General features: G+C 37.8%; 1 protein-coding gene across 2 annotated transcripts in view; it reads right to left on the bottom strand.

The window, feature by feature from the left end:
* The window catches only part of LOC134749030 (dynein heavy chain, cytoplasmic), a 97,301-nt gene that overhangs the window by 56,082 nt on the left and 25,259 nt on the right, over window positions 1-15,960 (bottom strand). The window contains exons 32-44 of one of the 2 annotated variants that reach the window (XM_063683922.1): window positions 15,162-15,329; window positions 11,578-11,743; window positions 10,688-10,873; window positions 10,043-10,225; window positions 9,446-9,568; window positions 8,366-8,525; window positions 6,443-6,576; window positions 5,860-5,983; window positions 5,236-5,476; window positions 4,702-4,816; window positions 4,045-4,240; window positions 3,621-3,709; window positions 1,963-2,010 (exon numbers count right to left, since the gene is read on the bottom strand). In XM_063683922.1, coding sequence (XP_063539992.1) covers window positions 1,963-2,010; window positions 3,621-3,709; window positions 4,045-4,240; window positions 4,702-4,816; window positions 5,236-5,476; window positions 5,860-5,983; window positions 6,443-6,576; window positions 8,366-8,525; window positions 9,446-9,568; window positions 10,043-10,225; window positions 10,688-10,873; window positions 11,578-11,743; window positions 15,162-15,329 — 1,933 coding nt within the window. The remainder of the gene's footprint in view (window positions 1-1,962; window positions 2,011-3,620; window positions 3,710-4,044; window positions 4,241-4,701; window positions 4,817-5,235; window positions 5,477-5,859; window positions 5,984-6,442; window positions 6,577-8,365; window positions 8,526-9,445; window positions 9,569-10,042; window positions 10,226-10,687; window positions 10,874-11,577; window positions 11,744-15,161; window positions 15,330-15,960) is intronic. The other variant, XM_063683923.1, reaches the window with a different exon arrangement.

The raw sequence follows: 15,960 nt of genomic DNA, 5'->3' as shown, positions 1-15,960 counted from the left end.
TGCAGTGAAGATGTCCTGATTTTTTCTGGCTAATGAAGGAAAACATTTTATTTTCAAGAATGCCTCTTCATTTTGCACAATACCTAAAAAAACCTAGAGTTAGTAACACATTGACTATTCGGCAACCAAAACAGTAATAATTACATTATATAGGTATTGTTCACTGCTTATATCTACCATTACGGAAGAAGTGAGAATTATTTTCTAAAAAGATCGGCACGAGAAAATTACAATGTACAATGAAGGAATGAAACTGTACCTACCTTACGAAACTTCACCATCATGAATTCCGCTTCAATTGAGTGAATTTTTCTGGATTTTCGCGGACCAGAACACCGATGATTTTTGTAACTTGATTTAGACGTTGCTATCATTTTCAATTTATACAAACAAATTGATGTCACAATAAACATGACCCTATGTGTCAGTGTCAACACTGTCAAATAAAAATGCACTAAACATGACGGCACTGCAAATCCTGCCAGGTCGGCCAGGCAACGTCGCCAACGTCATAGAGTGGCAACGCCGCACGCAACGTATTTGTACACGACATTTGTGACACACACATACGTAAAATTGATGAAAAAATTACGTTGATTTATGTATGATTTCTGTATGAAACAAAGTTTTTCTATTAATTTAGCGCAAACGAATATTCGAAAGTAGATAAATGAGCAAATATTTGTGTAGTAATAGTGTGTAGTGCCTTAATTAAAGCAGATTGAATTTTGTATGAAAATCGAACCACCTTAATAATAACTAAGATAAGTGTGCTGAATTGATTGAAATCACATCAATAACACGAAAGTGATTTGTGAGCGAACATTCTAGATTTTAAATGATATGAAATAATTTGCTGCAGTGTTTTGAAATGAGTATTTACAAATGTAATTGTTAAATAGCGATGTAGAATTTCAGCGTGTGCTTTTTATAGATCCAGGGAGAATTTCTGTGGAGTACGAAAATACAACAAGTATCAGAACAAATAGCTTCGAGTTTACAAGTAATAGAACGCAGGAGGACAACAATAGGCCAAAATAATATTTGAAGAACTAATCTAAACAAAGAGAAAAAGCTTTCAAATGTTATATTCGAGCTGTTTGGCTAACAGGCTAAGGCTAACAAAAAAATATTTATCGTTAATACTATGGGATGATACAATGTAGCGTAGCGGAAATTAAATGGTTTTTAAGACGCGCTCTCCCGCAAAATTGTAGTTTTTATTTTGAATTTTTACATGTTTTAATGAAGGGCAAATGCAATGAAAAAAAAATACGGAAACTCGACTATCTAGATATTTCCGAGGGCAGACTCCAAGAAAAACCTTAAAAGTTAAAAGGTTAAAGTTGGCTCAAAAGAAAAAAAAACACGAAAACATGTCTAATTTTAATTTATTTTGAATTGTATATCGTTACCCTGCATTCCATAGCAGTATAATTTTAGTATAAAATAGCTAGTGATATAGCCGAGGGATTTGTGCAACGAAATTTTAATCAGAAGTATAATTTCAGAGTCATTGAGGTAAAACGTCAAAACCCACGCGATCATCAAATCTTCCGTCGCAAGTTTCGCGTGGCGCGCCATATTTTTTGTTCCTTTGTAATTTCCGAAAAAGTATGGCTATTGGTCAATTAATTTTAAATGACTTTATAAATGTTCCATTTCTAAAATAAAACATTTTACGTGACAGCTACTCTATATAAAAATGAACTGTCATATCCCTATGACGCGAGCCTAATTTTCGACGCGAGTGGTATTTATAATATATTTAATTGTAATTATCTTATTTTGTACGTTACATTACAGCATTAATAGTCTTACAACTCTTACATCATTACAATCATTTCAAACAACCCCGAATATATCACTCATCATCCCAGCGAAAACGACAAAAAAACTGCTCCACTACAAGACCAGTGAACACCCTGTAAACACACACACACAGATCCGTGCACCACTGACCTTCTCGATCCACGTGCTGTGATGCTCGCGCGACGCCTCGCGCCGTCTCTACGTGCCGTTAGCGGTTAGCATGGAAACGCATATGCATACACACTCACGGGCTACCGTATGATTGATATAGACTGCGCTTTCTAATGTGTCGTTTTGTAATAGTATAAAATAAGTAGGTACGTAATATACTGGAATACCTAAGGTACATGACGAAGTGCGCAAAAACAGGTGACACACATAAGTTACTGAGCCACCACGGGTGTGAATTTTATGACCATTTTATTATTTGAACAAAAATACACCGATCTGATTAAATTTCTGATTTAATATACAGTTTTACATTTAACATGTACTTATGATTGATTTTTATGAAATTAACAATACAGACAAATTGTTATTGCAATTTGAATCACCTTGAGGCACCTTAAGATTGATATTTTTTTTAAACGGTACTTTTTTACCTCATTTTTGTACCCGTTTAATTTATGTACTCCTATCAAACTAGGCTATTTTGTCCCATTAAAAAGCGCAGTCCAAAATAATAAATAAAAATATTTATGATAAAGCAAATGTAAGTTTCATTGTTAAATATTGTAATCGCATTCATTAATAATGTTAATAGCAAACGTTTCATAGTTTAATTTTAATGTCACATTATACCGTCACCAGCGGTTATGTTATGATGAACTTCATAAATAATAAAATTGAATTAATCTGTGTACAAACAGTATGAATAACATTTATGTGTCAGTGCGCATGATTATAAATTGTAATAAAAATATCACTACAGCCTTGGTTTCCGGAAATGAGCGAGCGTCAACTAGAAACCAAGATTGAACAGTACGAAGCAGAGCATTAAAAATCATAATATTCATCGCCTTTCGTATGGAATTGTAATTCAACACAATATGGTGATAAAAATGCACCTTTATGATCGTTAGTAGGACAACTTTACTCTCTGTTGTTCATTACCAATTCACCACCCAGTAACATAATGCTAACAGATAGGAATATGTAGGTGCACTCATATGAATCATTCCCATATGTCTCTGCCTTATGTATGGTAGCGGTCACATACACCAAAAGAGCATACGGCGGGAATACACCAAATAAAGTAGAATTATCCTTTCAAGACTTGTGTTATGTCTCTCGCAAAGCAAAGCTTTAGCGTATGTGATTTAAAATGCCTACTTTTGGAAATCAAAATTATTATAGTAAAATGAGTATAGCTCATGATTATAAATGGTCGATTTGAGACATAAATGGTATTCGATTTGTTAATTTTTATGATATGTTAAATGTATTAAATTCACCGCATTTCACCGCCGTTTCCAGGGATGCAGTTATTTAAACTGTGCCGACGAAAATATGCCAAAATTGCGAAATTCTACACAGAAAGATTTCATCCACAGGAAATTTAACTTACAACTATTTTTGTGAAATTTTCGAGAATTTTGTCAACGTTTTGGAATCTTTCTGTCATCGCACATCTGGGTGCCTAGCTAAGGTAGCAATCGCTTGCGCTACGACAACGACACGCTTTGTGTCTCTCTATCACTCTTCCATATTAGTGCGACAGTGACAGTAGCGTTTCGTTCGCTACGGAGCGTAAACGATTGGCATGCTGGCTACGCACCCTGCAGTTATTTAATTAAAATGTGACGCACCTTTTCCATCCAGGTGGAGCCCTGCTCGTCGCCCTCGCCGCACACCAGGAACTCTTCAGCACAAACCGTACGGATCTCGTTCTTCAGGCCTAGTATTCAAATATTTATATTAGAACGCTCTGCGGGTACTTGCAAGGACAATTTAGCTTAGTTTAGTTGTAAAAAACAGCGGTATTTTGCTGCTGTGTCTTAAGATGAAGGTTTTCAAGCAGTGTGTGTTGCCAATGATGACTTACGGAACAGAGACATGGTCGCTCACAATGGGTCTCATAAGAAGGCTCAAGGTCACTCAAAGAACAATGGAGCGAGTTATGCTCGGACCATTAGTGCCAGAAAGCAGTTATTTGGCATGAATCATTCCGGACACTGAAGATAATTTTCTACAAAACTTTTTTTTCAAAAACTTATGAGGTAAAAGCCTTACCAGTCATCTCAGCCCTGGTGTAGCCAACATTCGGGAACACATCGTTGAGAAGTGAGAACAGTAGCGGTATGTCTTCGGCAACCAGCTTGGGCACCATGGTCTCGCACACTGATTGGATGAGGATGTCTTGTTCGGGAAGCGACTCGGCGATCGACGCCTCGTCGGGAACTTCGGTGCCGCGCTCGATTAGATTCTCCTGCGAATGGACAAAATAGAATTGAAACCGCCCACGTTTCCTTGATTTTTTAACGCCACGAAATTTCAATGGGGTACCGATAGGGTTATCGAGCAGGAATGAACGCAAAAAAGGTTGAAATCTGTTGTACTGTGTGACAAGTGGTTATTAAATATTTAAATCATGCGGTAAAATGCAGAATCTAACGCGAAAAGCATCGACGGGTGTGATAGTTTCGTATTAGTATTCGTATCATATTAAATATATTTATGTAGTATTATTTGTATTATTATGTATCGTATTGTTATTTTTTTATTAATAACGGGTCACTCACGTATTAATATATATAATATGTCTGTGTCTCACGGAAGTTTTGTTATTAATATTCGTATCGTTATCTTTTTTGATCTTTTCAGTGACAATAGATATTCAAAGCTATAGAGTATGAATAAAATTTTGGTAAAATTATAATTGGAACTTACTTTGATCTTCTGAATGCGATCTCGCTTGACGTTACCGGCTGAAACGAGCACGGACTTGAGAGCTCGCAGACCGAAGTCGTAGTGTGATTGGTTCGATAGCTGTTCGTCGCAAAGCCTGGGGAAATATTTATTAATTACTTGGTATATTCGTTATAGGTTAATAACTTTATAAATCTAATCTTGCAGGCTAGCTTATCAGCAGTCATAAAGCTCTGACTGAACATGATTTCAGTGATCAGCTGTATATCCGGCGTGGTTATAGCCAAACTGCAGAACGACTCCTTTTAAATTGTCAGGTAGGTTGGACTGACCCTCAAACAGTCATATCTCTAGGGCGGCCGTTTAATAACGTTATAATTTACTTGAAGAACGGCACAATCTTGCAAGCCAGCTTCTCAGCAGTCCTGAAGCTTTGACTGAACATAACTTCAGCGATCAGCAGTCTATCCCGCGTAGATTAGACCGAACCTCACACCTAGGTATAGGGACGCTTCACACCCTTAGGGAAGCTGTTTTAAAAACTCTATAACTTACTTGAAGAACGGCACAATCTTGCAAGCCAGCTTCTCAGCAGTCCTAAAGCCTTGACTGAACAACATGACTTCAGCAATCAACTGCCTATCCGGTGTGGTCATGGCCAAACTGCGGAACAGTTTCTTCAAGTTGTCAGGAAGGTTGGAACGGCCCGCGTATCCAGGGTTCATGGTTATGAATATGGCCATGTCTTGGCTGACGCGGACTTGCTTGCCGACCAGCTCCACGGTTATGGATTTAGCTGAAATGATAAGACATAGTTAAGGCTGCAGTTCTCAAAGTGATTTTCAGAATAAGGATATCTGATATGAGGACCCTACAAATAACAAAAGGCAAATACTGACGCGCGTGGCTGCAGCCCAATATCAACCTTCATGCATTCTGACAAGGTTTACGATGGCGCGCCGCTCACGATAGGCGGGACGTTCAAAGGCGACCCTCAATGCTCTAGTTTATCGTAAGAATTAGTTGACTATAATATACTCTGAAGTAATCAGCTATCATTGTGAAAGAATTAATCTCATAGTGCACTGGTTCCGAAGATTTCACGACAAAGTTTGGCACTGCAAAAGCTACTTTACGTACTTAGTAACTAAGGTCAAAATGGATCAAATAGTAAAGTACCAGTATTGTCGCCCTCCTGGTGGCTCTTGAGCGCCTCCTGGATGGTCTGCACCTGCTGCGACACGGCCGACAGCATTCTCTCCTCCAGACGATTGAACTCGTCGAAGCAGCCCCAGGCACCCACCTTTTCAACATTCATAACATTAAATTAGAATAGAATTGCTATCTTATTCCCTGAACTCCCATCGTCGAGATATTGCGGCGCCAGAAAGTTACCTCTGCATACCAACGTGGCGATATCTCATGCGCGCGCGGTTTTAAGGCCATTTCGGAGGGTAATCGAACGGCGTTCTCTCAAAATTTAGTTGTATCAAAATAATTAACTTAAATTGCAACTGTAAGATTAATTTTTGCAATGTAAATCAACGCTGAACGTAGTTTATAGTGCTGAATAATAAATAATATACAATATCATTAAAGTTCAAGGAAAAATTAGTAACTTCATGTAACCAATATTTGTCTCGGGACTCGTGATCAATAACACACTTTCCACACTTGTACTTTCCACAATTGAAATGTACTATTTTAGTACGACTTTTGCCACATTGGGCGTTAATGTGTTAAGAATCACAGTGTTCTTTACCTGACACAGACCGACGAAGATACGTCCCATGGCCTGGAAGTCGAAGGTCTCGTCGCAGTTGAAGACAAGCACGAAGCGACCGAGCTGGTTGCCGAGAGCCTTCACCGACTCAGTCTTGCCAGTACCGGCAGGCCCTGGGAAAATGACACGAAATTAATATATTAATATATATATTGAGTAAGATGTCTCAGGTTCATTCAGATTCACCTCCGATAATTGAGTCGTCGCCTCAAAAAAAATTGATTACGTTCTGATACTCGTGAGAGATTTTTGGAATTACCCGATATTCGGGAGCGATTGGAAATTACCCAAATACACCCTAATATGTAAAACCCAATCTAGTACACTTTTTATCATAATCTTCTTTCGTATATTCACTTTATCTGACCATTTTATTGGTTAAGAGGCCGGTGTCGATTTTAGTCGCAAAAATGTAAAATTGATAGATTTAGTCGATAAAATTGTACACCTTTTGTTACCAAATTGAAATAACAAGTACTGGTTTATATTAGCACGTCTTCTTATCTTGCCTTTTATCAGATCAATTTTTTGAAAACAGACTCACTAAATTAGTAATGATTTATTTTCTGAAGGACGTTTAGGTAAACGCGCGTAAAGCACTGATTTTGTCGCTCTTATTTGTAAATTTCGTAAAGTTTGGACTGCTAAAAATGGTAAATTTTTATTACACATGTTCTGTACTTGACCTTTATCAGATTACATTTTTGTTATATGACTTAGAGTTCGAGGAGATGAAAGTTAAACGAATTCAATTTTCTTCAGAAATTACTTCAAAACAAGTAACAATTTCTCTGAAAATCGACTTAATTTCAACGTAATTTGGATACTTGAACAATCTACAACATTTGCTGAAACAATTCTTATACATCAATTTGTATGTGTATGATTTCAACGACTAAATCTATCAATTTCAAATTTTTGCTCCAAAATCGACTACGGCCTCTTAACGATCATTATTTTAACGTCTTGCATAAGTTTGAGTAAAAGGGTTTTTTTGATAGAGCATACCTTACTCAATTTTTGTCACTACATCGTTATTTACTTTAATACTTATAACCAAAGCGATTAACCATTTTAAACCAGTAAAAATGACAAATATAATATACTACAACTAATATTGGAAGGAAAAATTTATGGCAAGAGGGGAAGGGGAAGAAGGAGGGTCACCTGGCTTGACAACATTAAAAAAAAAACGGGCAAGTGCGAGTCGGATTCGCCCACCGAGGTTTCCGTACTTTTTAGTATTTGTTGTTATAGCGGCAACGGAAATACATCATCTGTGAAAATTTCAACTGTCTAGCTATCACGGTTGATGATATGATAGCCTGGTGACAGACAGACGGACAGAGGAGTCTTAGTAATAGGGTCCCGTTTTTAACCTTAGGGTACAGAACCCTAAAAATGGACGAACGTGGATAACGCAGCCATACTGGCAAGAATGGCTTTAAGCAGGAGAGAGATGGCAAAAGTGGTCGCCGACGTCCGTTAGGGCATGGCAAATGACAAAATGGGCATGGAAGAAGAAGACACAGTATATAGAGTGTATAATTGTGATATTATACACTTTTGCCCGCGACTTCGTCTGCGTGGACTTAGTAACCCCAGCTAGAGTAAGAATAGCGCCTGGAGAAAATCTTATAGCAATTATTCAATTTGAGCATATTATGCACACAAATTAGCAGACATAGGCATTCATTAATTATCTCAATTCCACCCCGCTTTTTACTTTCTTAAGGGATGATTTTCGGGATAAAAACTATCCTATGTCCTTCTCAGGGACTCAACCTATTCCTATGCCAAATTTCATCTAAATCGATTCAGCGGTTTACGCGTGAAGAGGGAACACACAGACAGACAGACAGACAGACTTTCGCATTTATAATATTAGTATGGATATCTCACCGAACGGCGAGCCTCCGAGGCGGGCCTCCAGAGCCTGCGTCATGGTGAGGTAGCAGCGGTCAGTGAGCGGCGTCTGCACGAGCCGGTCCTGCACGCCGAGGTACTCGAAACCGTACAGGAATTTAGCGTTCGCCATGTGGATCGTCAGTTGTTGAAGGACCTATAGAAATCAATTCAAAATGCAATTAAAGTTGTTTTCGTAGAAATAATATAATGAGTAAGTATGTATGTTGTCGCGGCTAATTTAAAAGCTCAAATGGATGGCGTTGTACGGCCCCATACATTATGACATTCCATATACATTACCGGCCAATAATATATCACCTTTGAGTCTTTTTGTATGAGCTTGTACAGAGTAAACAATATAGATTAGTTTGGAGATTGCATATTTTACTAGTCATTTTATACAAATATATGATGAATATTGCAATGAAATACTGGGAATTGCAATAGGATACTCAGTATATTACTAAAAAACCTCTAGTAAAAAAATGAAGGTAACAATACATAAAAAAAATCCAATCCGTGCATCCAATTGTTACTTCTGTGTATCTTCCTATTTATAGGCAGTGCCGAACAAGCCCTGTTTCTACTTGTTATCAATATCAGTATGTTATAATTAATGGAACTATAGGTCTTATTGTATATCTGCAAGTTTAAATTTATCTGTATGTGACTGTTTGTTTCCTAAATAAAAAAAATAAAAATAAAAACACCTCTATGAAAAAACCATTACATGAAACCAATTTTTCTCATCGCCCGTACAAAGGAATACTACTAGACTACCTAAAGCAGTGAGGTGGAAGTCACTCACAAATACAAAAAAAGTTATACCGTAAAAACATGGTGATATATTATTGGCCGGTACTGTATTTATCACAAAACGAATGGTGGCACATAACACAATCTACTTCAGTTGTCGAATTTATGGTTAAATCCTCTTGCACTTGTTTAGGCGTCTTTGTATCACTTTGCCTACGGTTTCACTCATAAAATCTAAAACCAGTTATCAATTTCAATCCTTATTGTGATTTGTATAAGGTCTACAAGTATGATGTAAGTGTTTTTTGGTGCACTTACGTCATTGTTCCGTGGGTCGAAGTAGAAGCGCATCTCGCAGAGCCACTCGAAGGAGCGCGCGCTGTTCACGTCGGAGGCGATCAGCCGACGTGTCACTGTTCGCTTGTGGACGAACTCGTTGATCTAAACCGAAAATAACCATATATAGAAGGTTGGAAGGCATTGTGGTAGTACAACGAAATTTGGATACGAATGTAGGTCCAGCCCGCGCAGCATGGTTCCCTTATCACTAAGTCCGTCACTTTCGCACTCACATACTTGTTAGAACGTGACAGGCATAGTGATAAGCGTACCGTGCTACGACCCCTGTTCGAAGTTGTTATCCACCGATAAAGAATTCATCTAAAAAATGTCACTGAAAGAAGCACTCGGCCACTATGCATTTACCAGCTAGCCCTTTTCTATATTCTAAAGGGCTAGCTGGTAAATGCAATACAGGACTCCTGTAATACGAATATAGAAAAGGGCTAGCTGGTAAATGCATAGTGGCCGAGTGCTTCTTTCAGTGACATTTTTTAGATGAATTCTTTATCAGTGGATAACAACCTCGTGTCAAGATTAAAAGGTTTCATGTTAACCATTTCTATATAAACTCACCAAGTGTTCCAGCTTCCTCCTCCTGAGCGGCGGCTGCTCCTGCAGCACGGAGTCGGCGAGGATGTTGAGCATGTTCTCCACGTGGGTGAGGACCTTCTTGAGGCCCTCACCGCCACCCGCTGTCAGAGCTGCGTCCACGTCCTCGGACCAGAGGATTTGAGCGGCCAGCACTACGATTTGGGCCTGTAAGATAATTTTTTTTTTAGTTACAACATCAAGAATGTTGTCACTTTGGTGTCTATCAATAAGTATACTAAGACCTGAGTAGACGACGTAGTAACTATTTATTAATCTGTGGTATAATTATGGCGACACTACAATCAATAAGGAGATATGCGAAGAAGTATGTTGTAAAATGATTTCGGAAAAAGACTGCATGAATCCAATGTACTTGATACGATGTTTTAATTTCTAAATAAGTCTAGGAAAACAGTTACCATCAAGAAGTTGAAAAAGCTTTCGGAATTTTCTAAATAGCTAGAGTAAGGTTCCATTTTAGAAATACAAAATTTCGTTCCCCGTACAAAACAGTGACAAATTCCACATTTTCCTCCGTAACGAAAACTTTTCATTTTTCCTAAAGTTTTCCGCCCAAGAATGGCCAGACATACACCGTAAAATCTTCAGGTTCAATTAAAAACATACCTGATATTTGTCGCACCAATCAATAAACTTCTGAGGGTCCACGTTTCCATCTTTGAACTGCTTGACGTCCCCAACAGCATCTTTGAGCCTGCACGCCAAGGTCACACGCATCTCTCGCTCGACCATAGACAGCCACGAGTTGATCTTGGGGTTCTCTATGGTGGAGACGGGTGATAGGAAGTACACCTAGAAAACGAATGTTATGTCAAATACGGCATATGTCAAGTTAAACTTGTCATCAGTAACATTAGGCATGAATGTATGCTATGCTACAACCAAACTGAATTTTCGAAATTCCTCTCATCTCTTGTAATAATCAAATGAAAAAGACTTAGATAGATACTGTACTACCACAATGTCTTTAGGTTTTTTTTTTTATTGTGGTAGTACAGTCGCGGTCAAATATATGTTTACATTTTTCGCCGTAGTTTACAAAGAAGTAAGGTAAGGGGCAAAAATGTAAACATATCTTTGACGTCGACTATACCCGGGTCTTTAGAGACATCACACACAACTTTTTGCGGCGACATTAATTTTTGTCACGTATCGCTTCAAACGTGTTAATGGAGCATTCCACGGAATTGTCTGTGAAAATTTCAAATGTCTAGCTATCATGGTTCATGAGATACAGCCTGCGGACGGACAGACAGCGGAGTCTTAGTAATAGGGTCCCGTTTTTACCCTTTGGGTACGGAACCCTCAAAAATGAAATAAATAAAAAAAGCATGTTTGTAGGGGGCAGCTTATGGAATTTTTTTACAAGCATACGGCCCGCCTGATGGTGGGCAGTCACCGTAGCCTATGGACGCCTGCAACACCAGATATTACATGCGCGTTGCCGACCCTTTAAAAACCTTGCTCCTACTACGCTAAAGGAAGCTTCAACTGACCTCTTCACCCTCACGAGACGCGATGCCGTTAATGACCGTGTTGTCCTCGTTAAGTATAATGGCGGCGACGCCAGCGAACATCTTCTTGAAGTGCTTCTGGAGGCGGGCGATGTTCTTGCTGTTACCGATGATTTCTAGCAGGTCCTCGTCTCCCACGAAATAGAATCTGGATAAAGGATGTTGTTTGTAAAGACCTAAGGACATGTTTTTAGGTGATGGGAAAATATTAACGACTAGTAATGGGCTAAAAAACTAAAAGTGGAACCGTTTCTTATCCCCATTTGCAATTTAAAAAAAAACAGAAATCTTTCTTTAAGGTGGTTCGATTTTCATACAAAATTCAATCTGCTTTAATTAAGGCACTACACACTATTACTACACAAATATTTGCTCATTTATCTAATTTCGAATATTCGTTTGCGCTAAATTAATAGAAAAACTTTGTTTCATACAGAAATCATACATAAATCAACGTAATTTTTTCATCAATTTTACGTATGTGTGTGTCACAAATGTCGTGTACAAATACGTTGCGTGCGGCGTTGCCACTCTATGACGTTGGCGACGTTGCCTGGCCGACCTGGCAGGATTTGCAGTGCCGTCATGTTTAGTGCATTTTTATTTGACAGTGTTGACACTGACACATAGGGTCATGTTTATTGTGACATCAATTTGTTTGTATAAATTGAAAATGATAGCAACGCAAAGAGTATAATAATATATGTAGCAACGTCTAAATCAAGTTACAAAAATCATCGGTGTTCTGGTCCGCGAAAATCCAGAAAAATTCAGACTCAATTGAAGCGGAATTCATGATGGTGAAGTTTCGTAAGTTTCATTCCTTCATTGTACATTGTAATTTTCTCGTGCCGATCTTTTTAGAAAATAATTCTCACTTCTTCCGTAATGGTAGATATAAGCAGTGAACAATACCTATATAATGTAATTATTACTGTTTTGGTTGCCGAATAGTCAATGTGTCACTAACTCTAGGTTTTTTTTAGGTATTGTGCAAAATGAAGAGGCATTCTTGGAAATAAAATGTTTTCCTTCATTAGCCAGAAAAAAATCAGGACATCCTCACTGCAATAAAGTAAAATAAAACATTTCCTGGGGATGAAAATTATGGAATTTTGTCTTTGAATGAAAAACACAATTATTACTAGGTAAGTAAATGATAACTTTATTAGAATCCATATTGTTGCTTCATCTTTCTTCCTATAACATTAGAGATTTTGTGCTATCATGATATTATTTTTCTTTCAGGTACAGGGACAACTACGGATAACAAATATGAAAAATATATCCCGTTTTCTATAATAGTTATAATTAGAAGGCCATGCAATGTTGTTACTCACTGTACCTACTTGAATCAAAAAAAAATATAAAAAAAGTTTTAATTTTATTTTACAATTACTACTTTATTATTAGTACATTACGATACAAGTGCGAAAAGTAGGAAATTGGCAACGAGTGGCGATAAATTGAAACACGACCGAAGGAAGTGTTTTAATCGACACGAGTTGCGAATTACCTTTTCGCACGTGTATTGTACAACGTTTTACAGTACATAATTATGGCCCTTTACATTTTCGACATATGCACGTATTGTACTAATTACCGCACTAGGGCGGTAACGTATATGTAGCACCATATGTACTAAAAAGTATTTTACAGTACATATGGTGCAACTTTCTCGCCCTAGAGCGTAAAGAGCACTTTTCATGCATATGTCGAAAGTTTAAAGGGCCATATGTACTGTGTACTGTAAAACGTTGTACGATACACGTGCGAATAGGTAATTCGCAACTCGTGTCGATTTAAAACACTCTCTGCGGTCGTGTTTTAATCTGTCGCCACTCGTTTCGAATTTTCTCTTTTCCGCACTTGTATCGTAAATAACTATTTCAAACTGCAAGGGTACGATGATAGATCTCAATTCAATATAATTTTGCAACATTTGGCATTATTAGGTTATAAATTGTACGGAGATGAAATCTATCATTGTACCCTTCCAGTTTGAAACATACTATAGAGGCTGGGCAGTAAGGGATTGCTTTACTTGTAGAACTATATTTAGCGCTTTAAAAAACAACTGATACCTGACACTTACAAACCTGGACTTCCTTGGGCTAGTGCTACTAAGAATCGTCAGTATTCTCCATCCTTTCTGAGTTGGAAGAACCCAAAAAGGTGAGATTTGTGAAAGTCAGGTTTTCAATATATGTGGCGTTTTCAACCAAACGGGTACCTACTTATTGTTGTCATATTTCCATAAAGCTTCAAAATGAAATCAACCTAATCGACAACCGACAATGTGGTACCTTTTAGTTCAAAACGTCACATATTTTTATAAAACGTTATAAACTAATTTATTAATAATACTGAATATCTGGGAGAAAAGGAAAACATAAGTAAAAACTCAAAAATGCTCGTTTTCCCAGAGATAAGACCTAGCTAGATCGAACCCCTTACAGCAAATTTCATCGAAATCGTTAGAGCCGTTTCCGATATCACTGAAATATATTTCGGTTGTATCGGAATCGGACAAGAATTCGAAGAATAAAAGGTATAAGAAACATAAGATAACACAAAAAGGACAAAAAAAAGTACCCCTGACGTACCAGTCTCGAACCCGAATCCTCTTGCACGTATTTCCACGAACATACCGCAACGCCATTGCAGCATACTTACACTGCATGAAATTGTCTACTACAAGCAATCACGGAAACACTGTTTACATGTGTGAGTAATAGTAGGAAATAGCATGACAGAAACATTCTGTCGACTTTAAAAGTGTTTTTTACACTAATGAAGTATTCAATGTTTATTATAATAGTTCAATATTTATGTAAAGAGTGCGCTAAACATACTTTTAAGTATACAGATACCAACACTATTCCACAAAAAAATAAAACCTTAAAATTTGCGAAAGTGACGCCATCTAGCGGGGTTTAAGCTTTGGGTAACCTAGTCGAACCACCTTAACATCTCTTTCATGCTGAGGAAGCCATATTTAAACAATCGAATGTCTGATTAAATAAAATAAAATAATAAAAATAGTTTATTTCAGACGTAAGTCCATCAGGCTCCTTTAGAATGAATAACCATAAAATAAATAAACACCACCATTAATTAGTATTGAGAAGTGAACACAGATAGGTCATGTGCAAATTTCAGGTTAAATTTGTTTTTTCAGTTCCCAGAAATTAGTACACCCCAAAACCACGTCGTGGCCGGTTTTGAGCGATATACGATACGCTACGATCGGTCACGTGACGTACGACGTAGCGAGCGCGCGTATCGTATTAGCGGACCGGTCCGTTATGTAAAAAAAAAGTCGAACAGTGAAGTGCAATAATTGCAACATTGTGATTAATGAAGTGTTAGCCTTTATCCAAAATAAATGTGGAGTGATGGATGAAGAAGATCTGGTCCGTATTTGTGCTACGGTTTTTACGGTGGAAGAAATCGAGTTGGCTAAAAACTTGTTATTTGAGGCAGTTCCCACAAAGAAACGGAACATTACACGGACTCCTGTAATTTTATCCTTAACAGTAAAAATGTACATCTCCAGTGTTAACCTGGGGAAGCTGCTCCTCTCCCTCTCGAGATACTCCCCGAGCGCCTTCTGTATCTTGCCCAGCAAGTCGGCGAGGCGCTCGAGCGAGCGCTGCACGCCCGGTATGTTCAGCACGTCCATCACCATCGGCGACTTGCTAACTTTCTTCATCAGCCCGAGAAACTCGGAACTAGAACAAATGAAGGTTTGATAAATAAATAAAATAATCAATCCTCCGGTTTTTTCTGTCTGTAGTCTATGGTACATCTTCCGCTCTCCTCGTTTATTAAAGTATTACTAATCGATACATTCAGAATCACTACATAGTATAAAACAGAGTCGCTTTCCGCTGTTTGTCCGTCTGTCCCTATGTATGCTTAGATCTTTAAAACTACGCAACGGATTTTGATGCGTTTTTGTTAAATAGATATAGTGATTCAAGAGGAAGGTTTATATGTAAAATTTGTAAGGTTTTGTGTAAATTAGTTGAACTACCCATGCGAAGCCGGGGCGGGTCGCTAGTACATCATAAAAAATAGCAAAATTGATACTCTCTAGGTACTTTCATTGTCGTGAGCTTCCAATGATAGACGCCCTAAACAAGAAGATTTCCTAGTTAACTTTAACCTCGTAAGGCCCACCATACACAGTTTCCCTATCTATAATTTGAACCTTGTTGTATAATAAATTAGGGTGACTTTCGTTTGTTTCAATTATAAAACATTTGATTCTTGATTCTAAGGCCCAATGTGCATTACTATATACACTTTGTGTCAATCTAATTTGAACCTTTTAAAAATTACATAAAGTAGTATTTCTTT

This window comes from Cydia strobilella, chromosome 17 (assembly GCF_947568885.1).
Source record: "Cydia strobilella chromosome 17, ilCydStro3.1, whole genome shotgun sequence".
NCBI lineage: Eukaryota > Metazoa > Arthropoda > Insecta > Lepidoptera > Tortricidae > Cydia > Cydia strobilella.
The sequence above is the reverse complement of the archived record's forward strand: the minus strand, read 5'-3'. Positions and strand labels throughout refer to the sequence as shown.